This window comes from Lemur catta, chromosome 5 (assembly GCF_020740605.2).
Source record: "Lemur catta isolate mLemCat1 chromosome 5, mLemCat1.pri, whole genome shotgun sequence".
Taxonomy (NCBI): domain Eukaryota; kingdom Metazoa; phylum Chordata; class Mammalia; order Primates; family Lemuridae; genus Lemur; species Lemur catta.
In genome coordinates this window covers 35,142,832-35,169,930 of record NC_059132.1, presented here as the reverse complement: position 1 = coordinate 35,169,930, position 27,099 = coordinate 35,142,832, and the positions used below count along the sequence as shown (strand labels likewise).

General features: G+C 50.4%; 1 protein-coding gene across 3 annotated transcripts in view; it reads right to left on the bottom strand.

The window, feature by feature from the left end:
* LOC123638121 (nuclear pore membrane glycoprotein 210) overlaps nt 1–23,676 on the bottom strand; it is a 110,743-nt gene extending 87,067 nt beyond the window's left edge. For 2 of the 3 annotated variants that reach the window (XM_045551491.1, XM_045551492.1), the window contains exons 1-3: nt 23,443–23,635; nt 5,740–5,876; nt 4,305–4,436 (exon numbers count right to left, since the gene is read on the bottom strand). In XM_045551491.1, coding sequence (XP_045407447.1) covers nt 4,305–4,436; nt 5,740–5,876; nt 23,443–23,612 — 439 coding nt within the window. In that variant the 5' untranslated portion in view covers nt 23,613–23,635. Of the gene's footprint in view, nt 1–4,304; nt 4,437–5,739; nt 5,877–23,442 lie in introns of all 3 variants that reach the window. The other variant, XM_045551490.1, reaches the window with a different exon arrangement.
* Nucleotides 23,677–27,099: the final 3,423 nt, after the last annotated feature.

The following is a 27,099-nucleotide window of genomic DNA, read 5'->3' as shown; positions in this document are numbered from 1 at the left end:
CCAGAAGGCCAGGAGAAGGCACCTTCCCACTCCTGACATCACTTGCTGCCTGAGGAAGGACACACACTCAGGAAAAAAAGTGACTTTAAAATAACTTCACTGGCTGGGCACAGCGGTTCACACCTGTAATCCCAGCACTTTGGGCGGCTAAGGCAGGAGGACCACTTGAGCTCAGGAGTTCAAGGTTACAGAGAGCTATGATGACACCACTGCACTCCAGCCTGGGTGACAGAGTGAGACCCTGTCTCTTCAAAAGAAAAAAAAATGACAACTACAATCACAAAGATAGACAGTAACAAGCGTTGGCAAGGACGTGGAGATACTGGCACATTCATACACTGCTGGGGGGAATGTGAAATGGTGCGGCCACCGTGGAAACAGTCTGGCAGTTCCTCAAAAAGATAATTACAGTGTTATCATATGACCCAGCCATTATTCTGCTGGGTGACTACCCAAAAGAAATGAAAATATATGCCCACACAGAAACTTGTACATGGATGTTCATAGCAGCATTATTCATAATAGCCAGAAAGTAAAAACAACCAAAAACTCCATCAACTGATGAATGGATAAACAAAATGGTGTATTCCAACAATGGAATATTATTTGGAAATTTAAAAAGGAATGAAGTACTCATCCATGCTACAACGTGGATGAACTCTGAAGACACTATGCTCAGTGAAAGAAGCCAGTCATAGGACTGTACATATCAGGATGGTGCAAAAGTAATGGCAGTTTTAGCATCGCAGAAATTTGCCATTTGATATTGGGATACATTCTTAAATGTGGTTATGTTATACATCATTTTAATGCACATTTCTTGCTAATGACTTAGTACTTGCCGTTTATTTTATATTTATTTTACACTTATGGAATGTGGTCAGACAAAAAGCAAATTCGAGTGATTTTCTTATTCCAGTTTAAAATGGGTCGTGTAAAGCAGCGGAGACAACTTACAACATCAACTACGCATTTGGCCCAGGAACTGCTAACGAACGTACAGTGCAGTGGTGGTTCAAGAAGTTTTGCAAAAGAGACAAGAGCCTTGACAATGAGGAGCGCAGTGGCCGGTCACCGGAAGTTGACAATGACCAAATGAGAGCAATTACCGAAGCTGATCCTCTTACAACTACACAAGAAGTTGCTGAAGAACTCAAGGTCAACCATTTTATGGCCATTCGGCATTTGAAGCAAGTCGGAAAGGTGAAAAAGCTCGGTAAGTGAGTGCCTTGTGAGCTGACCGAAAATCAAAAATGTCCTCATTTTGAAGTGTCACCTTCTCCTGTGCAAGAGCGACGAACCATTTCTCGGATTGTGACATGCGATGAAAAGTGGATTTCATATAACCGGTGACAACCAGCTCAGTGGTTGGGCCGAGAAGAAGCTCCAAGGCACTTCCCAAAGCCCAGCTTGCACCAAAAGGAGGTCATGGTCCCTGTTTGGTGGTCTGCTACTGGTCTGATCCACTCCAGCTTTCTGAATCCTGGCAAAACCATCACATCTGAGAAGTATGCTCAACAAATCCATGAGATACACCGAAAACTGCAACACTGGCAGCCGGCATTGGTCACCAGAAAGGGCTCAATTCTTCTCCATGACAACGCCCAACCGCAGGTCGCACAACCAATGCTTCAAAAGTTGAAGGAATTGGGCTACAAAGTTTTGCCTCATCCGCCATATTCACCTGACCTCTGGCCAACCAACTACCGCTTCTTCAAGCATCTTGACAACTTTGTGCAGGGAAAATGCTTCCACATCCAGCAGGATGCAGAAAATGCTTTCCAAGAGTTCATGGCATCCTGAAGCAGATTTTTAGGCTACAGGAATAAACAAACTTATTTCTCATTGGCATAAATGTGTTGATTGTAATGGTCCATATTTTGATTACTAAAGATGTGTTTGAGCCTAGTTAAAATGATTTAAAATTCATGGTCCAAAACTGCACTTACTTCTGCACCAACCTAATACATATGTGCGGCTGTGTGAATTGTATGCTTCTGTTTATATAAAGTGTCCAAACAGGCAGATGCAAAGAGACAGAAAGCAGACTGGTGGTTGTCAGGAGCTGGAGAAAGGAGAGAATGGGGAGCAAACACTAATGGGTATGGGGTTTCTTTCTGTGAAACAGGCACTGTGAAACATTACTACTAAAACTAGGCAGTGGTGATGGTTGCACAACTTTGTGATTATACTGAAAAAACACTAAGTAATATACTTTTAAATAGGTGAATTTCATGTTATATAAATCTTAATAAAAATAAACACAACCTTGTTTTTTAAAGTGACTTAAGGCAGGAAACAGAACAAAGTAGTCAAGAGTAAGAGTTAGCAAACTACAGCTTCTGGGCCAAATGTGGCCTACTGCCTGTTTTTATCAATAAAGTTTTATTAGAACATGGCCACATCCATTCATTTACATATCACCTATGGCTGCTTTAGTGTAACGATGACAGAGCTGAACAGTAGCGATAGAAACCACATGGCCAGTAAAGCCTAAAATATTTACTATCCAGCCCTTCCCAGAAGTTTGCCAACCCTTGGCCAGGAGGGTAAACTCTAGGGCCAGGCTGGAGCTCAGAGTCTGGCTCTGCTACGTATTAACTACACATCTGTTCTGTGTGTGAGTGTGCCATGCCAGTGTGTGGCTGTATCCACTCCCTGCGCCTAAGTCGTCCAGTCACCATAACGTGAGCTAGGGCATAGAGTGCTGAGAGGAGTGCCTGGGAACAGTGTGCACTCAAACACTGGTCTTTTTCCTCCCAAGAACAGCCAGTGATCACCCCAAAGTCCTGCAGATGAGCTCCCATCACCTCCCTGAACAAACCTCTTCTCCCGCTGCCCTCTGCTCTGAGACAAAGGGCAAGTCCCACGCAGGACCCTTCACATCCCGTGTGCCCCATGCCCTCTCCATGCTGTAGTCTCCTCAAGCATAGAACGTCCTGCCTGGCAAACTCCACATTCCTCAAGACTCAGCTGCAACATCATGTCTTCTGAGAAACATCTCCTGACCTCTGTCCTCCACAACTCACCTCCAGCCTCCCCTGGGTTGAGTCCCCCCAGCTCTATGGTCCCCCCACATTTGGATGATAAACAGCACCCACTCACATGAGCATTTACTTACATGTGAGCCTCCCCCACAGTCTGAGAGCCTGGGGGCAGCAGTCAGGCCCTCACTCCCCCTGTAGCATCCCTGGTGCCTGGACAATGCCCATAGAAAGTGCCCAGAAAAAACACCTTCTATTTACGGAGCACCCACACAGTGCTAAGCACTTTACATACTTCTCACCAAAACCCTGCAGTCCTCAGGGCAAGCATCACCCTCTCAATCTCACAGAGCAGAAAGCAGTGTCAGAGCTCAGGGAGCTCATCTGATGAACACATCAGTGGAGACAGGAGGAGTCTACAGATGCCTGAAAACAGCTGCCTGCCCCCACCCCCAGGGACATTGTTGATTGCCATGGCTTGCCCCTGTGACTACTAGCATCTGGTAGGTATAGGCCAGGGATGCTGCTAAACATCCTATAATGCACTGGACAGCCCCTACCACAAAGAATTACCCAGCCCCAAATTTCAATCAATATTATCTAGGCTAAGAGACCCTGATCTAGAAAACATTTTTAAAAAGAAAGGAAGGGAGCTACAGTAGTCAAAAAGGTCTCAAAGACAAGGTAGACTTGGTTTGGAGTTGGAGTTTGGGAAGATCATCATGGGAAAGACATCTTTTGCCTGTTACTTTCTTCAACAAGAATCTTAACCTACAAAATTTCCTAGTTCATACAAGAGACTCTTGAGAAGCAGCCCAGCCCAGAACAAGCCACTATTCGACTCTGGTCGTTCAACTCTGAAGATGTGAGGACAGCACACCGAGCCCACAGCACAGACGTACGTGCCCCAGTCCACACAGACACCCTCTGAGGTCTGGACCAGGAAGCCAAAACCAGCCCCGAGAGCCCAGACAGGGAGCACGCTCCCCAGCCAGCCTCTCCCAGCTTCCCATGCTGGCTGCCCAAAGACGTGCTTTACCAAGGACCCACACCATGCATGGGCAGAGTCTGCCTCCACGGTCTGCTGCAGCTCTGGGCATGACAACTGGCCAGGGCTCAATGCCACCAGGATCATGGGGCCCCCCCTCAGAGATGGGTTCTGTCTCTCCAACATCCCCCCAGCACCAAGTTCACCCTCCTGACAGCCCTACAGCAGGGCTGGAGGCAAGAGCAGAGAGGAACAGAGAGAGGCCCTGGTCATGGTGGGGGTGACAGCCTAGAAGCAGGTGCAAGGGACAAACAGGAAGGGGACGTCCTCACCTTCAGAGTCTAGGGCCTGGATCTTCAGCTCCAAGGGTGAGTCTTCCAGGTAGAGCTCACGGGTGGTGGAGACGATCTGAATACCATGGATGAGGTCCACGATGGCATCGCAGCGCAGGACCTGGCCCGAGGCTAGAGGGGCAGACGGGGATGAGTCAGTGCTGAGGACAGTGCCCAGCCACTGCCCCACCCACCAGGGGTCTTACACTATGGCAAAGACTCTAGGAAGCACCAAATTCACCCTCGGAAGCCAAGCAGCTGCCTGGCACATGGCCCCCTGCTGACAGGTAACACTGACTTTCAGAAAGTGAGGGCTTCACGGGCATTCACGGCCCACCTCCTGCTCTTCCAACTGGAGCACCAGCACTTAAAGCTGTGTGCAAAAAATGGACTCCAGGAAAATGTAGTTTTGTTCAGGGTGTAGCCACTAAGTGAGATGACAAGGGCTACAGTACAAGTTAGCATCCCAAAGAAGACAGTTCTGTCCTGAAGCCCTGTCCCTACACTGAGACCGGGAATTGCACCGGTGTTTTTGTTTCTGTTTTACTCGTGCTGGTGCTTCTTATACGAGACTATCAACTACACCATGGAAGTGTTGTGTGGACATGTCCACAGATTTTTGTTTTTTCACTTGCCCTAGAAGTCAGATACGTGAATGGCATTACCTGGGGAATTCTGAAGTGTGAGGGTAGCAGCATGTGATAAAAATTACTCTGATCATTCTCCAGGTGTCACATAAAAGTACCTGTGCATAATGCTGTTTTGTTGGGAAGCAATACGGGCCCTGTATATCCAAAGCCTTAAAAACATCTGTATGCTGTGACCCAGTAAAACTGGGAATCTATCCTAAGAAAGATGCTAAAAGAATCCCAACTTTCTCTATATAAAAACATTTATTTTTATATATAACACTGAAATGAACATCTGAAAACACTCTCAATGCCCAATATAAGGGAATGCTTATAGGGCAACCTCCTGTTAAGAATGTTATTCGGCATTACAAGTAATTCTACGGTAAAATGGAAACTGTCCTAGCGTGGGTGGGGAAAAAGCATGATAGAAAATCGTATGGTTGTCTAAGCATTTTACAGCCACAATACAGTGAATTAGACATGGGGAAGGAAAAGGGGTGATTTCGTGGACTGAGACAACTGTCGTTATGATCGGTTGATACCTGTTAGGGGTAGGGAGCCTGTGATGATTTGGAAATGCAGAAAGCCAGCCGCCACAAGACCGCCAACAGCACAAAGTGCTGGCACGTGGGCCACGATGGCAGCTGCCTGCTGGGCATCTGCCTCCCACCTGGGCGTCTTCCCCCCCAACAAGAGAAAGCCCTGCTGTGGGCTCCAGCAGCCTCTGGGACTGGCAGTCTCAGCAGGGCATCTCTCTGTCTCTCATCCCCACCAAGAGCACGTGCGGCACCCTGAGTGCTTACTGACGTCCTCCGCGAAGATGATGCTGGTCAGGCGGGCAGGCTGGGTGAGGCGGGCCTGCACCACTGCCTTCTGGGAGCACTGCTGCTCGGCCAGGCCCAGTGGCTCAATGCTGGCCACCTCGGGCCGGGTGGACGACCTGCAATGGAACAAGACAGGTGTTCACTCTCTGGAACTATGCTGTGAGGCACAGCGGGGCCCTGACGTCAGCGCTGTGGCTCCCACTGGGGCACTGGCCTGACTCAGACAGAGAACAGAGGTGGGTGGTCTCAGGCAGCATCAAGCCCAGAGGGGCAGTGGGTCCCGCTCCACGACCTGAGGGTCGGCGGCCTCTACACACAGCCCCCCACAAGCAAACCAAACAGGAGGCCCCACACCAGGAAACAACCTTGAGGATCAATGCATGGCCTCCATCTGAGATTATTCTGCACACATGAAAGTTGTTCTGCGTCAGAAAGAGAACTGCTCACGGGGTCTGGTGAGGTGGCAGGTGGTGCGAAGGGGGTCTCTCAGCTGACCTCTAGCCCAGGCCTGGTACAAAGCAGGCTCCCAAATGTCAGCTTCTGTCCCCAGAAGGGCTCCTCAAACCCTGGGGATCACTAACTACTAACTGTGGTCATGACAGTCACAAAGTACCAGGGCACGTGAAGCCGACATCATAGCCAAGGTGGGAGACAGGCAGGCAAACACATCACAAGTGAATCAGGACAGTCTGTGAGACCATTTCCGACGCGGATGATAAGAGGAAGCCACGGTGTGACGGGGAGCTATCCAGTGTCAGCCCCTGGATTTCTCATCCATGATCCAGGGCCGCGGGGGGTGAGGCCAGGGAACCAGCAGGCAAAAGGCCCTGCAGCAGGAAGCGGTGGGCCTGCTACCCTCAGAGCTTCAGTGCGGCCAAGGCCCCAGGGAGGGGTCCCCAGAGCAGGGCGTCCGGCGCTTGTCTCTCGGGGCCGCACCTAACACAGCGTCTGACTCTCCACGTCCTCCCCAACCTTTGCTTAAACTCACCGGAACATCAGCATTCTGGGGATTCAGGAGACTTGTAAAAAAACTCCTGGCATTAGAAAGCAGCGGTGCAGAACACACCCACACAGACATCTCTAAGTCCCCGGGCTTCCCCAAGTGTCCCTCCCAGAGCCAGGCAGGCCCAGGAGGCATTTCCCCACACACCTGAGCACACTGACCGCTCAACACCACCTGCACTCGCTGGGCTGCTGTACCCAGAAAATAAACCTCATCCATCAGTTAGAGAAGGAAACCTCAGCCCCTGGGGACATGCATTTGTGATCCCCTCATTGATTTCTTCTAAGAAAATAGCATTTCAGAGACCAAGGGAAGAAGAGCGTATGTGCGTACATAGACGAGAAGTGAGAGAAGGAACCAAGCTAGAAACAGATTGTTTCACTGTGAACAGCTTTTGAGGCCTAAGATAATTTTCAAGGGGCGTTAAACTTCCTCCCCGCACACACACACCTGCCTGCGGAAACAAGGAACGTAGACAATTTACACAGACCAGAGGAGGCCAGGAAGACATGACAAATAAATGCAACAGGGGATCCTGATTGAATCTGGGAGCAGAAAAAGACTTTAGTGGCAAAACTGGCAAAACCTATATAGTGTAGAGTTTAGAAGCAGCCACATACCAGTTACTCTCTTAGTGTGAGCACAGAGGATTTTCAGAGCAGTGACACTATTCTGTGTGGTACCGTAATGGTGGATACATGTCATTGCACACTTTTCCAAACCCACAGAACATGTGACACCAAGAGGGAACCCTCTGGACTCTTTGACAATGATGTGTCAATGCAGGTTCATTGATGGTAACAGGTGTGCCTCTCTGGTCGGACACTGCGAGTCAGGGAGGCCACGTGTGCTGAAGGGCAGGAGTCTATGGGAACTCTGTACTTTCCATTCAATTTTGCTGTGAACCTAAAACTGCTATAAAAAAAATAAAGTCTATTTTTAGAAAAAGATTTATCATTTCCCACTCCCACCTTTGAGAATCAGTGTGGTACATCTCATTCAGTGGCCCTGGGAGCCAGGCTTAATCTCAGACAGAGTGTCAATAAACACAGGTAAGAGCTCTCCCTCCAAGTTGGAGAAACCCAACATCCTCCCCCATGCCCCCAGCCGCCACTGAGATGCCCCAGCAGCCTTCAGAGCCTGGCTGCAAACAACACGCCTTTTACTTTGTGCATGCCATGCTGCAGGGCTGTGTTAAGGACGGATACAGGCCTAAGATAGGCCTGTACGACAGACACATAACTCGAACCACATTTTCATTTTCTAATTGCCATATAAAAAAGTATCAGGTGAAATTAACTTTTTAATAGACCTTGTTTTTTAAAGCAGTTTTAGATATGAGCAGAAAAGTATAGAATTGAGCAGCAAGTATAGAAGTCTCCTAAGCCCCCTGCCCCCTAAATGCACAGAGTGGTCCACCCGGGGGATGGACAACGGAGGAGCCCACATGGCAGCACAGTCACACGAAGGCCCATGCTTGGCACTGCACACCCCATGGGTCTGGATAGGTCTGGACACATAACATCATGTATCCACCATGATGGTATCATTCAGAATAGTCAGTCACATTGCCCTAAAAATCCCGTGTTCTGCTTATTCATCCCAATTTCTCAAAAATCTTTAAACAGCCATATTTGTTAAAAGTTACAGGTTATTTTAATAATATGTGTTATTTACCCCAACACATCCCAAATATGATTCAGACGTATGGCATTGGCTGCATTTTAAGTGCTCACAGTCACGCATCTTGGTCCCTTTGGGCTGCTATAACCAAATACCATAAACGCAGGGGTAGGGGATGTGCTTATAGCAACAGAAATTTATTGCTCACAGTTCTGGAAGCTGGAAGTCCAAGATCAACCGATATATCGGGTGTCTGATCTGGGCTCACTGTCTGGTTCATCGACGGCTGTCCTACCACCGTCCTCACATGGTGGAAGGGGACAGGGAGCTTTCTGGAGCCTCTTTTATAAAAGGGCACTAATCCCACCCAGGAGGGCCCTGCCCTCATGACCTGATCACCTCCCAAAGGCTCTACACCTCTTAATGTCATCACCTTGGTAATGAGGTTTCAACAGAAGAATTTCGGGGGACACAGACATTCATGTAGTGAGTGGCTCCCATGCTGGCCCAGCTTCCAGGCCTCACCTCCTGATGGAGGAGCCCCACAAGCAAACAGTGCTTTTCACTCCTGGGGTCCCTGAGGACATCCTCTAACACCTGTAGAGTGCTGAGGGCTGATTACACAGCAAGAACTGCAGCCTGGAGAAAAGATAAAGCCTTTGCCTGGGAAGGCTGGCCCTGGGCCATCTCAGGAGGCCCCACCTCCACGCTGGGCTTGAATCCCTGCACCCCACGCACCCAGATGGCTGAGCTCTGTGCAGTGGGGTCCAGCTCTGTCCTCCCCCAGGGAGCAGGGAGGATGGAAAAAGGAAAGCACTAACCAACAGAAGGCTGCCACGCCCCACCCCAGTCCCCCAGGGTCTTCTCTGCTCAGGACCCTGCATCTGAAGCAGCAGGAGCTTATTTCACTGTCTACCAGAGGGTTTGAGGCAGTTTAGTCTGTTTTTTCTGTTACCAGCACAAGAGTTCTTTTCAGTTATCTGACCACCTTCTCAGATATTCTGAGCCCAACCCTAGCTTTGGGGGTACCTTTAAGGGGCACAAAAGAACCACAAAATCCACCAACTATGTGTCCTCATCTGTAAGGCAGGGCCTCCACCCATCCTGCCTTCCCCACAGGAAGTGTGCAATGCTGGATTAAAAAGCACACTAGAAACTATCCATCAGAGAATTATAAAGGGAAAAGTACGAACCAAACTCAAAGTGGAGACTGCCTTGGGGGGGTGGGGATGGAAACCAGGAAGAGAGCAATAAAGGGGAATTCATTTTATTTCTTTAAAAAAAAAAACCAGACTGGAAAAAAATATACACATTGTTACACAATGGTTAATTCTGATGGTAGAGATATAGGTATCCATTATTCTTTTTTTGTGTGTTATTCTAACTTCTAAATAAAAATATCTTCCCTCTAATATTGGATGTAACTGAAAGAACTAGTGCTATGCCCTCATCTTACAGACAGGTAAACTGAGGCTCAGAAGGAAAAGGGGATTGGTTTCAGGCCATGCCAAGGACCAGGCTGGGATACAGGTGTTCCAAAGGTGGGATGCTTTCTGCTGAGTCACCTCCTGGCCACACAGAAGCGCCCCTCCTGCTCCGGGCTGTCTCTGCATCTCACAGTACTCAGAAAGGGCCTTAACAAACCCTACGCATGCCCCTGGAGATTCAGGCTGACTCTTTCCTGGTCTGGGAATGGAAGAGCTGGCCACCCATGTGCAATGTGGGAATGTTTCTCCTTCCAGGATCTGGGCAGAGAAGACTGATGTCTGCACTGAGGGAGGGTAGGTGATTCTTCAGACACAGAGGTTACTGAAACCGAGCCAGGCAGAGAGAGACGGGGAGTGCGGGAGGAGATTCGACAGGTGAGAGCAGGCAGGAACAGCTCATCTCTTGAGAGCACTGAGATATCCAGGCACAATTTTTTTTTTCATGAAAAAATAAAAGTGTTCTGGCAGAGCTGTGACGGTTAATTTCATGCATTGAGTTGACTGGGCCACAGAGTGACCAGATATTTGGTCAGTGTTATCCTGGCTATTTCTCTCAGGGTGTGTTTGGACAAGACTGGCATTCACACCGGTGGACTGGGTAAAGCACACGCCCTCCCTGGCATGGCGGGCTTTGTCCAATTAGTTGAAGGCCTGAACAGACAAAAGGCTGAGTCAGGGAGAATTCCCACCATGCCTGACAGTCTTGAGTGGGGACATCAGTGTCCTCCTGCCTTCAGACTCAAAGTGAAACGTCAGCTGTTTCAGGTCCGAGCTCATCGGCCTTCAGACTGAAGCTGAACCATCACCTCTCCTGGGATTCCAGCTGACTGCAGACCTTGGGACTGGTCAGCCTCTATAATGACGTAAACCGATTCCTTATACTAAATCTCCCTCTCACACACACACACAAATATACAAGCATATATGAGATGTACAGGATATATACACCCTATTGAATATATATGACATATACAGAGAGAATACATACGCACTATTGGTTTCTTTGGAAAACCCTGACTAATGAGGGAGGGTCTAAGAAATGAGAAGGAGAACTGAGGAAAGTGCCCACCATGTGTTAAGCTCAGAGCTAAATACTCATATCCATCAGATCATTTAATCCGCCAGCAGCCCTACGGAGAAAAACCAAACTGAGGCTCAGAGAGATCAAGTAGTTTGCCCAAAGCCACACAGCTGTAAGCAGTGGGCCCAGTGATCACAGCTAGGTCTTGGCAACTCCAGATCAGACACTTCCCACTATATGAGCATTTTCCCCAGGGTATAATACACACACCACCAGAGAGGTTTAGATGCTGCACAAATGAACTATTTTTTAATTGAATCATTACGTATTTTAACTATTATATATTCATTTTGAAGTGTTTTAGGAAAAACAAATACACCAAACTCATGAGCTCATAAATGTTAATGTCAATGTTTTAAAAAGTGAGTCATTTTGAAGGAAATGTTAAGTAAATTCTACTAGAGGTAGTACATAAAAAGGCTGCATTTTGACAGTGGCACAAAGTGACCGCAGTTTGGGAAGCACACCACTCCCCAGGACACCTCAGGGAGCTATGGGTCAAGGGAAACCAAGCCCTGCCACGCCAATCATGCCTTCTCTCTGCTGCTGGTTCTGTTATAAGCTGCAATTTCCTAACATTTCTGGGAAGACAGTGGCAAGGGAAACCTCCAGCATCGATACCAGCTCTAAAAACCATATAGGACTCTCTCTCTCTGGTTGGGTAGACCCACCGTGAGGAACAGAGAACTGCTGGATGATGCGTGTGGCCATGACAGCTAACACAGGCCCTGAGCAGTGCAGGCTCTGGGCCACATGTGGGCTGTGCAACAGCTCGGCCCACGCTCTCAATGGGGCCAGAGACGCAGGGCTCAGGGACAGTCATGCACTCACTAAGTGGAGAGGGCAGAGTCTGCACACAGGGTTGAGCAGCTGAGACACCAGCACTGTCACCTGCCACCCACTGAAGTCAGGTCCACCAGCTCCACAGCCAAAGACACAGAACCTGGCTCGTGAGGCTTTTCTGCTAAAGGGCCTTCCCCTGGCCACCTAATTTAAAGTCACTACCACCCCTCAGAAAGGACACTTGCTCCTCCTGCGTCCGTCATTCTTCCCTGCATCTCAGCTGGTGGGCAGTGCCTGTGCCCCACCCTCCCACTCACCAACGCCCCCCAGGCACACATGGCAGGCTCCACAGTCAGGAATGGTGCCCCTGCCTTTCCCTGGGACCCCAGTGCAAGCAGTGCAGTAGCACTCAGTAACGGGGCCATGGCTCACTCAGTCCTCTCATCTGTTGGCATCTGGTGGAAGGTGAAGTCATAAGATAGAAGGGTGCTGCCACTCACCAGCTGTGTCACCCTAAGTGAACAACTTAACCTCTCCGGGCCTCCAGAGCCTCATCTGCACAATGGGTATAAAAATAGTGCCTACTGCAAAGGGCTGTGGTGAATTAGATGGGATAATAAATATAAAGCTCTTATCACAGTTATCAAATTTAGGAAAAAGGAGGGAGTTCCCAAATGAGGGGGCTATGGTCCTACAATATTTGGCACAATTCTGCTTTTTAAAAAAAGGAGGAGGCCGGGCACGGTGGCTCACGCCTGTAATCCTAGCCCTCTGGGAGGCCGAAGTGGGTGGATCGCTCGAGGTCAGGAGTTCGAGACCAGCCTGAGCGAGACCCTGTCTCTACTAAAAATAGAAATAAAAATTATCTGGACAACTAAAAATATACATAGAAAAAATTAGCCAGGCATGGTGGTGCATGCCTGTAGTCCCAGCTACTCGGGAGGCTGAGGCAGTAGGATTGCTTAAGCCCAGGAGTTTGAGGTTGCTGTGAGCTAGGCTGACGCCACGGCACTCACTCTAGCCCGGGCAACAAAGTGAGACTCTGTCTCAAAAAAAATAATAAAATAAAAAAAGAAGGAAAGCTGAGCACAGTGGTACACACCTGCAGTCCCTGGCCAACTCCTGGGCAACCATACAAGACCCCATTTCCAAAAAAAAAACGAAAAAAAAGGAAAGAAAGAAAAAAAGAAATGCAGGTCCTTCCCTACTGTGATCATTCATGCTTAAACCTGTCCTGCCTGTCCTTCCTCTTCCCTGAAGGAAGCCTACCCCTGATACCCTGAGGTCAGGTCCTTTCCCCACTACCAACCACCTACATCCTCAGAACCATGACAAGGTTACAGGCCCAAGGTCACACTGCCGGCAAGACCCTGAACCATCTGACATCTAATCTCTGCTCCGAAGCTTCTTCCGCCCCACCCAACCCCACCCACTTTCCTACCTCTGTTCCTCTGCCTATGCTGTTCCCTCCAATTCACACACCCTTCTCACCTGCCTTATGCTGCCCAACCCTCTTGGCTCACGGCAAATGACAACTCTTCCACGGACTGTCCCCATTCTCCTCACCCACAGCACCACTGGCTCCCCGTGAGGTCTCTGAAAGCACATTTATTGAGTTATTCACAACGTTCCAGGCGCTGTTCTAGGTGCCAGGGACACAACAAAGTACAAAACAGGCATTCGTCTCTCCCTTTGTGGAGCTCACATTTTAATGGGAGAACAGGAATAAACAAAATGAGTTTATATGGATTAGCTAATAAAGGCTACAGACAAATAAAGCAGGTAAGGGAAAGGTTGCAATTCTCAGCAGGACGGTCAGAGGAAGCGTCACAGAGGGTGACATGTGAGCAGAGACCTGAGGCAGGAGTGGCTCTTTATCATGAAGGGGTGATGCATGTTCATCTCAAGACTATTGTATATCTTTTCTTATTCTGATAATATGATGAATTACAGTGATTTAAAAAAAAATTAAACCAACCTTGCATTCCGGGGATATGCCCTACTTGGTCCTGATATAGCATCCTTGTTATATTTTTCTGGATTTGATTACCTAGTATCTTGTCAAAGAATTTGGTGCTTTTGGTCTGTGGGTTTTTTTTTTCCTTGTAATGTTTTCGTTAGGTTTGCAATAAGCATAACACAGGGCTCCTACAAATGAGCTAGGAAATGATTACTCCTTTTGTCTCCCCTGAAACAGTCTTTAAAACACTTGGATCATTTCTTCCTGAATTGTTTCATAGAATTAACAGGCCAGGCCATCTGGGCCTGCAGTTTTCTTTATGAAAATGTTTTTAATTACCAACTTAACTTTACCAGTGTACCAAGTGCAACAAAAGGCATGGTAGGCTGCCTGCCTTTCCAAGTGTTTTCAGAACCATCCCAAAAGTTACATGCAGCAAGCAGGTCAGGTGTGCCCACCTGCCAGCTGCTGGACCTGAGCTCAGCAGCTGTGACATGGCCACGCTGTGTGCTCCATTCTCGACGTCCTCCCAGATCACACCAGCTTCCCCGCACACCCCAGGTCTGCAGAGTTTGGTGAACCGGCAAGCAGGGCAAACACTGACTCGTGAGGGTCATTCCTGCTGGGGACATGTGCTGCCCAGCCTCCACCTCTGTTTCAGTAACAGCACCCAACTTTTCTGTGGGTACCTGCCTGCTGTGGTCTGAATGTCTGTGTCCCACAAAATTCTTATGTTGACTCCTCACCCCCAAGGTGATGGTGTTGGGAGGTGGGGCCTCTGGGAGGTGATTAGGTCATGGGAGCAGAGCCCTCACAGATTGGCTAACTGCCTTACAGTAGAGGCCACAGAGAGCTGCCTCGTCCCTTCCCACCATGTAAGGACACAGCAAGAAGGGGGCAGCCTCTCCGACCCAGTAGAGGGCCCTTGCCAGAACCTGGCCACGCTGGCACCAACCTCAGACGTCCAGCCTCCAGAACTGTGAGAAATAAATGTCTGCTGTTTATAACCCACCCAGTCTGTGGTACAGGCGGAGCATCCCTAATCTGAAAGTCCAAAATCTGAAATCTGAAACCTTTGAGCACTGACATGACAATATAAGCGGAAAATTAAACACATAGGTACTTAACACAAACTTTGTTGCATGCACAAAATTATTAAAAATATTATATAAAATTACCTCCAGTCTATGTGCGTAAGGTATATATGAGACATAAATGAATTTCATGTTTAGATGTGAGTCCCATCCCCAAGATATCTCATTATATATATGCAAATATTCCAAAATCCAAAATATCTGAAGTCCCAAACACTTCTGATCCCAAGCAGTTTGGATAAAGGATACTCAGCCTATACTTTGTCAGAGCAGCCAGAATGGACTAAGACACCACCTCTTCCCGCTCTCAGTCCATGAGGCTCCAGAGCGCCCACGCCTCCTCTGGAGGCTGAGAGGCACACGACTGATGCGGCCTGGCCCATCAGAGCCACGGGCTCCCTCATCCGCAGACGGGGGTTCAGACTAGAGCATGCACCCTAGGAGAGTCCAATCAAAATAGGTGCTGTGGCTTGCGTCCTACCAGACTTGAAGCTGGGAGATGATAGCATTAAAGCTCTTATCTTGCTTCCCCAGCAAGTACGGGGCCAAAACCAAGACACAGAAGTAAAGAACTAGTCCTGGTGACATCACATTAGCCTCTGTGACATGAAGTCTGAAACAAATTCTGCCTGGGCATTTCCCTTTCATGAGCCAAAACATAGCTTTGTTTCATTTAAACCTTTTAGTTTGGGTTTCCTGTCACAGATAGTTGAAAGAGTCTGGACAGATAAAATCTGCACACCCGCCGCCAGGAATAATTTCTTTAGAGCTCACCATCTTACTTAATTCAGACCACTGGTACTATATTTAAAAACAACAGTAACTTTCATTTATTCCACGCTGTCAGGCAAAAGTAAAATACATCACAAATACTTCATTTATCTCACAACAATCCTATCAAAACCCCTATTTGGTACATCAGGAAACCTTCGCATGGATGTTAGGTGACCTGCCTAAGGCCACATCCCTAGAAAAGGGCCTCAGTGACATGTGGCTCTGGCTCCAGCTCCCTGGTCTGCACACTGTCGTGCCCTCTTGTTCAAAACAAGGCCCACGAGGGGCTGGGGCCCCAGACGCCAGCAGAAAATAGCCTTAACTTTTGCCTGTGTCAGCCTCCACCTCCAAATGTATTTTTTTTTTTTTTTTTGAGACAGAGTGTCGCCTTGTTGCCCTGGCTAGAGTGAGTGCCGTGGCGTCAGCCTAGCTCACAGCAACCTCAAACTCCTGGGCTTAAGCAATCCTACTACCTCAGCCTCCAGAGTAGCTGGGACTACATGCGCCACCATGCCCGGCTAATTTTTTTTTTCTATATATATTTTAGTTGGCCAGATAATTTCTTTCTATTTTTAGTAGAGAGGGGGGTCTCGCTCTTGCTCAGGCTGGTCTCGAACTCCTGACCTCGAGCGATCCACCCACCTCGGCCTCCCAGAGTGCTAGGATTACAGGCGTGAGCCACCGCGCCCGGCCCAAATGTATTCTTAATACCGCCTTTTCAAAGTGTCGTTGATGTTTTAAAACTCTGTTGAAGCAGACCAGGTAACCAGGCGTCAGCTGAGCAGTGCTGGCTCATTTCCTCAGGCACCTAAGGCTCTCAGAAAGAAGTCGATGACCTGGTTTGGAACACGGCTCTGCCACTAACTGGCTGTGAGGCTCCTCATCTCTCGATCCTCATTTGCAGAGTGGGTAGTCACTCAAACCAAAGGGGTGTTTTGGGTTTATTGTTTGTTTGTTTGTTCATTCTTAGGATTAAGTGGGGAATAATATGCAAAGAGTTTGACAGAAAAATTGGTTCTCCTATGTTGGGACCCTCTGGCCATCCCCTCCACACACTGTAGCCCTGGAAGCCCCGGCCTCTGGACCTGCTGCCCAGGGTCTGCAGTCTCTGGCCAGCAGGGGCAGCTGCCTGGACACCTGAACCTTCCGACAGCCCTTCCCCACCCTTGGGCTTTCTGCTGGCCACCTGCCCGAGTGCACTGGCACCCAGGTTCCACTTGTAACCTTTTCTTATTTTGTTCTTTTAAATTGATTCTTCCTTACTAAAAATAGTACTTTAAAAGGAAACTTTATACAGTAGTATAAATAGAATACTCATTGTCTGCCATACACCCTGATGAATCAAAACAGTGTCACTAGGGCCGGGAGTGGTGGCTCACGCCTGTAATCCTAGCACTCTAGGAGGCCGAGGCGGGCAGATTGTTTGAGCTCAGGAGTTCGAGACCAGCCTGAGCAAGAGCGAGACCCCGTCTCTACTAAAAATAGAAAGAAATTATATGGACAGCTAAAAATATATATAGAAAAATTTAGCCGGGCATGGTGGCGCATGCCTGTAGTCCCAGCTACTCGGGAGGCTGAGGCAGCAGGATCGCTTAAGCCCAGGAGTTTGAGGTTGCTGTGAGCTAGGCTGACTCCACGGCACTCACTCTAGCCGGGCAACAGAGTGAGACTCTGTCTCAAAAAAAAAAAACAAAACACAGTGTCACTAGATTCACTGTTGCCTGCAGAGGCTCTAAGCCCATCTGTCTGCTCTCTCGGAAGACAGGCAAATATTAGAGAGTGTTAAGGAAAGTTAAGATGGTGGGGGCCAGGGGCCGGGGTAGGAGGAAATAGGGAGTTATTTAATGGGTACAGAGTTTCAGTTTGGGAAGATAAAAAGAGTTCTGGAGACAGATGGTGGTAATGGATGCACAACAATGTTAATGTATTTAATGCCACTGAATTCTACACCTAAAAGTGGTTACGGAGGTAAATTGTTATATATATATATATATTTTATCACAGTTTAAATAAAAGAAAAAATTTAAACAACATATTGGCACCAGAAGAAAACATTTATGCTGAGGAAATCTAAAGCATTGACAGTGAATTTTAAAACAATGAATCTTTCTCATATCCACTGTCGCCCAAGGCTGGGCTGTCACACAGAATGTGCCAGTGCCTGGGAGGCGCTGCCTTTGAGGGAGACGTGCCCCACTCTCCCCAACACAGCACAGGAGGCAGGAGGCAGGCAGAGGACAGGGGAACCTGGAGACACCGGACGGACGTCAGGCCAGAAAGCAACAGTGAGAAAAAAAGAGAAGTGAGAGCTGCACAAAGAACAGGAACGGGTGGGGCAGTGGACAACACAGCCCACCACCCTCCATCCACCTGCAGGGTCCACCCCTCACGGTGCACAGAGGCAGGGTCTGCAGAGTGGAAGCTACCCTGAGGGCTGTCGGAGCCCAGGCAGAGCAGGGAACCCACAAAGGAAGCAGGAAGAAAACAACCCAGGCTCCAGGTTGACTCAAGTCAACAGATACTTCCTGGCACCTCCCCGCTGTGGGTCTGGTAGAGGGAGGTGGGCAAGGTCCTCTCCAGTCCTGTGGGAGCCACAGATGCAAGCAGCCCCGGGGGCCGGGTGCAGGGGAAGAACAAGGCCCAGAAACCCAGGCCCAGTCCAACCCCACCCAGCACCTGACCTGGCAATCCCCTTCCTGTCTCCTAACCACAGCCCACAAGGGCCCACACGGCCCCGCCCGGCCAACCTCTCTAACCTCCCCTTCTACCACCCTTGCCCTCACCAACTGTGCCTCCTTTGTGCTCTTCTGACCAGCTCAGTCCCAGCTCAGTCCCTCCTCGGGGCCTTTGCACTTGCTGTTCCCTCCAGCTACACCGGCTCAGGTCCCAGTCTGACTCCAAAGAGGCTTATCCCAACCACACTACCCAAAAACCCACCCCATCTCCTGCAGTCCTGATCTCAGCATGCTGTTTTGTTTCCCTCACAGATGTATTCTTAAGTTAAATGCATCCATCGATTTCATCTTAATTATTTAACTCCCGTAATCAACCATGAGTCCCACAAAAGCAGGGCATCACCTGCTCCTACCCTATCACATCCCTGGACCTCCAGTAATTCCTGGCTCACAGCAGGAGTCACAGGTATTTGTCACCTATTTATTCGTGAAACACTCACGGTCCACCAATGTCTGTCCTGCGTTCAGGCAGGACAGGCCTTTACACTGTGCTCTCCTGGGCCCTGCAGGAGCTCTGGCATCTCCGCCCCTCCCTCCAACTGCCAGGAATGACGCCAAAGAGGACCCTAGGTGACACCACACTAGGCCAAAGCCTGTGATTCTAAGGCCCCTGGCAGAAGAAAGGAGGAAAGAGATTTGATCTAGGTGTGTAACAGTGAAGGGTGCACACAAATGGGTGGCAAGGGGAGAAACTCTTGACCCAGGGAGGAGAAGTACAGGAATGGGATCGGGGAAGGCAAAATGAACGGGTGCAAAAGGTAGACTGGCAGGCCCCCAGTTGAATGAAACTCGCTTTTCTTGGTTATGTTTCCATTTTGTAAATTTTTTATTTTAATTTTGGGGCCAGCTTCCCTCAGGCCCTGCTGCCTCACTTGTCTAGTTGCCAGCACAGGAAGTGCCTCTCCTCTGTCCTGGAGGCTTTGAGCCCTGAGTCCTGCAGAATGCAGCTGGGCTAAATGAGGCCTGCCGGGGTCAGTATGCTGCGAGTTCTCCGGAAGAGCCAAGGAAACCCTTCCCCCACCTTCCTCCCCAACTTTACTGACAAAAGGCTGCAAGGTGACTCCCTACTGCTTCCTCCTGCTGGGGCAGGCAGAGGGACCCTCGATGTCCATACCCAAGGGTGGTGCTGGCATGTGACCTCCCATAGTCACTGGTCAGCAAAGAGAAACGGATCGGGGGTCTTTCATGCCCACTGATTCCCTAATGGTCATCTGAGCTGCCTGGGATCAGCACAAGGTCACGTTCCACAGCATGGTCCCATGCCCTCCCTGGCCCAGAAAGGGCTCCCACTTGCCTGCCCAACAATCTTTACACCCATGGCTGAGAAGTTGCCCGGACCATACAAGACAGGGTGCACCCTGGTACAGGACCAGGCCTGGCAAACACATCAGGCAACTCCAGGGTACCCAGAGGAGGCTTTCAGGGACAGGGAGGGAGGAGGAAAAGTCTAGGCACAGCTCAGAACAGTGGATGCCATGGGTGCTGCATCCAGAAACTTTTTACCAGCTCCACACCCGCCCTCATCTCACGCTGCCGCTCACACTTTGCAGCAGGGCTGCTTCATCCAGAGGCCTGAGATCTCGCACAACACCCTTTTCCCCCAGGGGGAACAGTGTAATTCCACTCCAGAGTGTCAGGTGGGTCAGCCCAGGGCTAGACTTTATCCAAGACCACACCTTGCTGATCTTCCCTTCCCTGTCCCATGTCAACAGAAAAGAACCCAAACTCTGTAAAATAATTTAGAGAGGTTTATTTTGAGCCAAGTAGGAACAAGTGGACTCACAGTGGTTGGGTTACGGTTTGGTTTCATACATTTCAGGGAGACAGTTATTACACATAAAGTCACAAATCAATACATGGAAGGCATACACTGGGTTGGCCTGAAAAGACAGGATATCAAGGGGGGGGGGCTTACAGGGTGTAGGTGGGCTTAAAGATTCCTTGATTTGTAATTAAAGAAATGAAGTTTTGTCTAAAGGCTTGGAATGTTTTAAGATAAAAAAGCCTGTTAATCAGAGACAAGTTAGGACTCACAATCTCCAAAGTAAATTTGGGACCTGCAAGTGTGATTTAAGCTTTGTCGCACACAGCCTTAGGCCTGGTAATGAGTTACAAAGGACACCTCCAAGAAGGGAAGGAGATATGAGGAGGCTTGTCTGACCTCCCTTCTCACGGCAACTCAGCTTTAGGTTATTTCTGGGGTCCCTTTGGCCAAGAAGGGGTCCCTTCAGTCAGCTGGGGGGCTTAAGATTTTATTTTACTTCACACCTACTTCCCAGAAGAGCACCTTCTGGTAAATCACACACAACAGAATCCTGCCTCAGGTTCCACTTGTGGGCAACCCACCCAAGGTACTCAGTACTGGAGGATCCAGAACACCCTGGGAAAGTACGAAGGGATGATGCAACATCTAGCCAGCAGAATGGTGCTGGGACACTAAACCCTCAAGATTCTGAAGCAACATAGAAAAACACTTGGGCTTTAATGTTAGCTGGTGGTTACCGAGCGGCCCATATAACCAGGTTTGAGGCAGTGTAAGAAAGGAGCTGCAAGGGGAAACATACATGACAAAAGGAAGCCAAAATGCTGAGTGTGACTGTATAATAGTCAAAGGATTATGGCATGATTTCTTTTCCTCCTCTATTCTCCCAGTTTTCTATATACAGTCATTTTGTATATAAAAGGAGCTAATGACATATACTTTCTGAACCACTTTCAATAATGCAAAATATCTAAAAGGAATTAGGAATTTGTCACACCACCAGCAATGCCAGCCAGGTGCAATTGCAGGGATTCAAGAGTCTGGCAAATTAGCCAGAGGCTGCAAGACCCAACGTCTAATAGGGTGGACAGGGAGCCGTCCCAGCAAATTCTGCTCCAACTCAGTCTCTATCACCACCCTACATGACTTTGCAGAGATCACTTCCCTCTCTGAGGTTCACACTCTCTCAATCTGAAATGCAAATAGTTTAGACTAGATGACCTCTATGGTTCCAATGTAGGGATAAGGCAGAAAGGGAAGGTCGAGAGAGACTGAGTGTAGCCATTTTGACCAACACCAGACCCTAACCACCCTGAACAAGGAAGTTGCCAGGATGAACTAAACTTCCTGTAGGGTCTACAAGTTTTAATTTTCTTTGTTTTTCATCTCAAAGAGTGAACAATGAAACAATCTCTGGATGAAGAGCTTGTTTTCCTCCCAGGTTTTGATGACTGTGGATATATAGCTTGTCTATATGCCAACTCAAAATCCCCAAAGGAGACTCTTCAAAACTAGAGCAATAGATGGCTGCACTAGGAATAGCACCACTAAAAATAAAGAAAACATTTTCAGAGCTTGACTGATGGAATATTTTCCTGTGAAGTTAAGGGCAAATCACAACCACCAAACACTTCTGAGAAGACACTTAAGTAGCCACACATTTGCAATAAAAACTATGGATCAGACACTAAACAAGTTATAAGGTACTTAGCACTTCTCTGATGCATCAGAGATCAGGAATGTTTTTTCCCTTCCTCCCACTAAGTAAGTTAAAATCCACCAACACCAACATCCATCAGCTCCTCTCGGAAAAGGAAATGCAGTTAGGGAAAAAAAGAATAGTGTTGTTATTTTAGAAAAAATACTATAGTTACAGAATCTCAGAAGAAGTAGCACACAAATACATCCAAAGGGAGTCACTTGAAGCCAGCTGTTAATAACCAGCTTCCTCTTTCCTGCCTATGTGTCAAGAGAAGAGACAATTTCAACAGGAGAATGAGCGTGTGCCTCCTCCTAAGTGCTAACAGCTGATCTTCCCACAGAGGACAAGGGCTTAGACGGGAAACAGAAAACTGAAACCCAAACTCAGTCTCTGATATCAAGCTGGAAATAAGAGCCTCCAGGCAGGCACATAAAGCACTAAACCCAAAGTGCGGTGGGCTGACACAGCACTTCTGGATTGCGGGAGGCAGACTTTGGGAAAATAAATAGGGGCACGTGACAGAGAACCCGGTCTGAGCTCCGGGCATCACACTGACATACACACCCCGACTAATACCCGGACAGACTTCAAACACACGTTTGGCTCTGTAATGGGGTCACACCTGGTTAAGCCTCAACCTTGACCCAGCCTTGAAAGAGAAAAATGAAAGCAGCTGCGGAAGCGTATCCTGGGGGTGCGACGGGGGCAGGAGGCCACCTCCTTCCCATCCCTGGCGGCGGCTGGCGCTCGGAGGCTGGCGGTCCAGCCCCCCCTCCCCGGCGGCGGCAGAGGCTCCATTCCTCCCGCAGAACGAGGGGCTGCATCCCGTCACCCCGCCCGGTCGGGGCGCTGGCCAGGCCCCCTGCGGCGAGGACAGAGGCCTCCAGCTTCATTAGTCCCCGAGGTTCCACAGGTCACACTCCACGCCCCCCCCCCCACGAAGAAGACCGAGGCCCCCGGAACCCCCAGGGGGGGTGACGAAAAGGGACCCTGAGCATCCAGGCCCGCCCCACGCTGGGCAGGCGGAGGGGAACCACCGACCGCTCCCTCGCCTCTCGGTTCTCACCTGTGAAGCAGACCCCGGGGTTCCCTCCGGAAGCCCTTTCTTCACAGGCTCCCGCCCGTCCCAGCGACGCCGGCGGGCGGCTCGGCTCCCCCAGACGCCCCCAGCCCTCGCCACAGGCCCGTTCCCACGCCTGCCGCCCTTCACGAACGCAGGAAACGGGCCTCCAGCCTAGGCCGTTGCAGGGCCCTGACGGCCCGCGGCCGGAGCACGGGGCGGAGAGGTGAGACCAGGGGGGCCCGCCAGAGCGCGGCCTCCCGGGCCGCCCTCCGCCAGGCTCACCTGGAGACCCGCCTCCCGCGCGGCCCCCGCACACGGGTCACGGCCCGCCAGGCCCGGGCCGGCTCGCCCCACCGAAGCCGCGTGGAGCCCGAGACGCCATGCGCGGTGGCGGCAACACACGCGAACGCCGCCGGGTGACTCAGGCGCGACCGGTCGCCGCGGCCGCCAGGCGCCCCGCGAGAGCGCGCCGCGCACCTGCCGGCCCGAGCCTGGAGGCCACGCGGGGCCGGCTCGCCGCGGCCGTCCTGCCCGCCCGCGCACCTGCGGCGAGCGCCCGCCCCCGCCCGGCCTCCCGGGCTGGAAGGCCTCCCCGGGCCGCCGGCTGCGCCTCACCAGCGGTAGCAGCCCTCCGAGGCCTCCAGTGTGAAGTTCACGCGCGTGGCCCTCGTGAAGGGCAGCAGCACCTTGGGGATGTTGAGCTTGGCCACCGCGGCGGGGGGGCCCAGCGCCAGCAGCAGCGAGAGCGCGAGCAGCAGCGGCGGCTCCCAGGCCCGCGCCGCCATCCTGGCAGCGCCTCAGCCCCGGCGCCCGACCGCCCGCGCGCTCCCCCTCGCGCCCCGCGCGCCCGGCCGGCACGTGAGGAGCGCGGGAGGCGCGGAGGGGGCGGGGCGAGGGCCCCCGGCGGCCGAGCGCGGGAACTGAGGGGCCGCGCTCTCGGCGACCCCGCCCCGGCCCGCGCGCCGGAACTCGGGGTGGGGGCGGGGGGCGCGTGCCCGGCCCGGGGCCCGGAGAGCCGCGACGGGCGCGCGGGAAGCCCCGCTGGTTTCCGGCCCCCGCGCTCACCCCGGGGCCCTCACACTCTTGCCGTCCTGGACGCCAGTGGGAGCCTCGCGGCCGCGGGCGGCGCCCACCGGCCCTGCGCAGCGCCTCCGGCTCCTGAGACCGCGTCCCCGGCCGGGACCCACAGTCAACACGAAAGGACACACCCCCCAATGCCTGCCTCATCCAGTCCGTGCTTCCCAGAAGAGAGACCCTCGGTTCGCACGGGAAGCCGACTGCTGACGAGGCCTCCTCTCCCTTCAGCCTCCTCACAACCTGCCCGGGCGGCGTTCTGGTCCCATTTCTCTGGGAGGAAACCGGCTGAGTGGCCCCCACGTCCCCGGCTCCCACGTCCCCCAGCCAGCAGGGCAGCCGGGGCTCGCGGATCCCCACGCCGTTGTTCTCTGCGCGTCGCCCACTGTCGCCCACTGTCTTCCGGAAGCCGCCGGCCAGATTTAGAGCGCGACGCCGGCAGAAGCACGCCCGACGCCCCCCCGCCCGGGCTAAAGACGGTTCAGCGTTGCTAAATTCACCTGCACACAAATGGAAGGTGCTAGGTTAAGTCTGCACTTGTGCTCCGTGGTTCCCCGTTGTCTTGGTCGTGGTTTGCGTGAGGGGCGCAGGGCCGCGGGAATAGCAATCTGGGCCTGCAGGGAAGGCCCACCCTAGCGGGAGGCCGGGAAAGGGGCCCAGCTTGTGTAAGGAGTGCGGGAAGCGCGTGCTGACTTGTAGCCAGGAAGTCACACGCTTAGGTCACTGAGTGACGAGGAAGGAGAGGCTAAATTCCAATCAGGCTCGGAAGGCTTTTTGGAGGAGGTGGCCTGGGCTTGAGCATACACAGACACCTCACTGGGCGTCAGAGAGGTCCGGGCAAGTCCGAGCCTGCTCCTCCGGGATCATGGGGCCTCTGGATGGTGGTGGGAGGTGTTTGGGGTCTCTCCTGCAACGCCAGGGAATGCGTGTGTGTTGGGGAAAACCTTCTCTAGCGGATCCCAGTGCTGGGGGAGTGGGGGTTCCTTCCCTGTGTGCAACCAAGTGCTCCAGGAGGGGAAATTCCAATGGGTTCCCTTCTTTGAAGAAAGGAAACAAAGAATTGTATGGAAAAGGCAGCCTCAGAGGGGGTATTTGTGAGGAAATCTTTGGGTGGGTTCTAGGTTACACATTTTATTGGTTCATTTTTGAACAGGTAATACAGTCATGTTACCTTTAAACTAAAAAGGCTCAAAAGCGTGCCTGGTGAACATGATTGCCCTGTCTCGCCACCCAGTACCCTTCCCCGTAGGCAGCCAGTGTTTTCTGCTACAGTACACATCTTGAGAAATGTTATCCATATGCAAGCAAATATATACATAACATGGGGCATATATATGCCTTGCCAGGCAGGTAAATAAGTAAAGGGACCAGGGGCACAGGGGACTAGGGCTTTCAGGCCCCCTAGGATCGTAAGTCCCTGTGGCCCCATCTTTCTTTCCAGGTCAACTGGTTATTGAGGAGAAATCAGTAACATGGATTTTTAGGTGAAACATCTTCATTGTAAATGATGGCAACTAATTCATTAAGAAGAACCATACACACTCTTGGACATTTATTCCAGAGAAATGAAAACTATGCTCACACAAACACCTGTACATAAAATGTTCATAGCTTTATTTATAATAAGTCAAAACTGGACACAGCACAGAGGTCCTTCAGTGGGTGCTGGTTAAACACGGCACATCCACACCATGGAATATTATTCAGCAATTGAAAAGGAACAAACCACCAGTCACAATGGCTCAGGCCTGTGGTCCCAGCTATTTGGGAGGCTGAGGTGGGAGGATCACTCAAGCTCAGGAGTTTGAGGCTGCAGTGAGCTATGATCACACCACTGCACTCCAGCCTGAGCAACAGAGCAAACAGAGCAAGACCCCTCTCTTAAAAAAAATAAAAAAGGAACGTTGATACAAACGAGTTAGATGATTCTCCAGGGAATTATGCTGAGTGGAAAAAACCAACCACAAAAAAGTTATATAATTCTCAAAATGGCAAAATTACAGAAGTATAGAAGGATAGAACGAACGAGTGATCGCCAAGGGTGAGGGGCAGGGTGGGGGTTGGGGGGGTGATGTGGCTGTAAAAGAACAACATGAGGGGTCCTTGTGGGGATGGAAATGTTCTCTGGCTTGACTGCATCAATGTCTCATTCCTGGTTGTGACATTGTCTCATGGTTTTGGAAGATGTTACCACAGGGGTAAATGGGGTAAAAAGTACATAGGATCTCTCTGTATTGTTTATTACAACTGCATGTGAATCTATAATTATGTCAAAAAGTTTAATTACACAAACAAAAAAACAGTCATACAAACAGGCCTACCAAAACACATGTGAGTGGACACAGCTTGCTAACCACCTGTGTTTAAGGTAACTTAAGGCAATCAGGACATTTTCCCAGCAGAAAATAACCAGTGGAAAACAACAAAATGATGGGTAAAAATTTTCCCATTTGAGGTTTTCTCCCTTCACATTGTCCTTCAATTTGTCTCCCTACATCCAATCTCAGTTTTCTGCAAACCCAATGAGGGACGGTGTCTGGAATGGGGCCAGGGATCCATGGGAGGGGGCTACCCCCACCTTGTCTGTGTGGTCTGTTTCCACTCCTTGCCATTGGGCTCCCTTCTCTGGGTGTCAGTGCTTTGGTACGCAGGGAGGCAGCAGTGGATGATGGCCTGAGCCGACCATCCTGCTCCAGGCACAGAGACCCTCTGGGATGGAAGAGACCACAGATTTGTGTGAATCAGTTGTCTACTGATAAATAAGGGGAGATAGGAAAATGTCTCCTGTGACTTATACCAAACAGTGCCTCCCAAACATCTGTCACCTCCTACCACCCTAAATTTTTTTTGCAATATCTGAATACCAGCTGTACTGTTATTTCCTATTTGTCTTTAAATCAAAGTGTTTACATATATTTATTGAAGAAGCAAACTTTGTCTAGAAGACCAGTATCAGTTGCCCAAATAGAAGTAGCCATAAAATAAATACAATGGAACAAAGGAATGCCATCAAGTTACATGCAAACACTGTTTTCTGCTGAAGGCTCAGGGCCCAAGGTGTGCTCTCAGGGCCTTCAGTGAGAAGATGACCAAGCACAAGACAGTGTCAAAGACACAACCACACCAACGTGGACCTTGATCCCTGAGCATACGAGGATTCAGAGAGAATTTTAAAGGCAATTGACTTTTTCCTAGCCT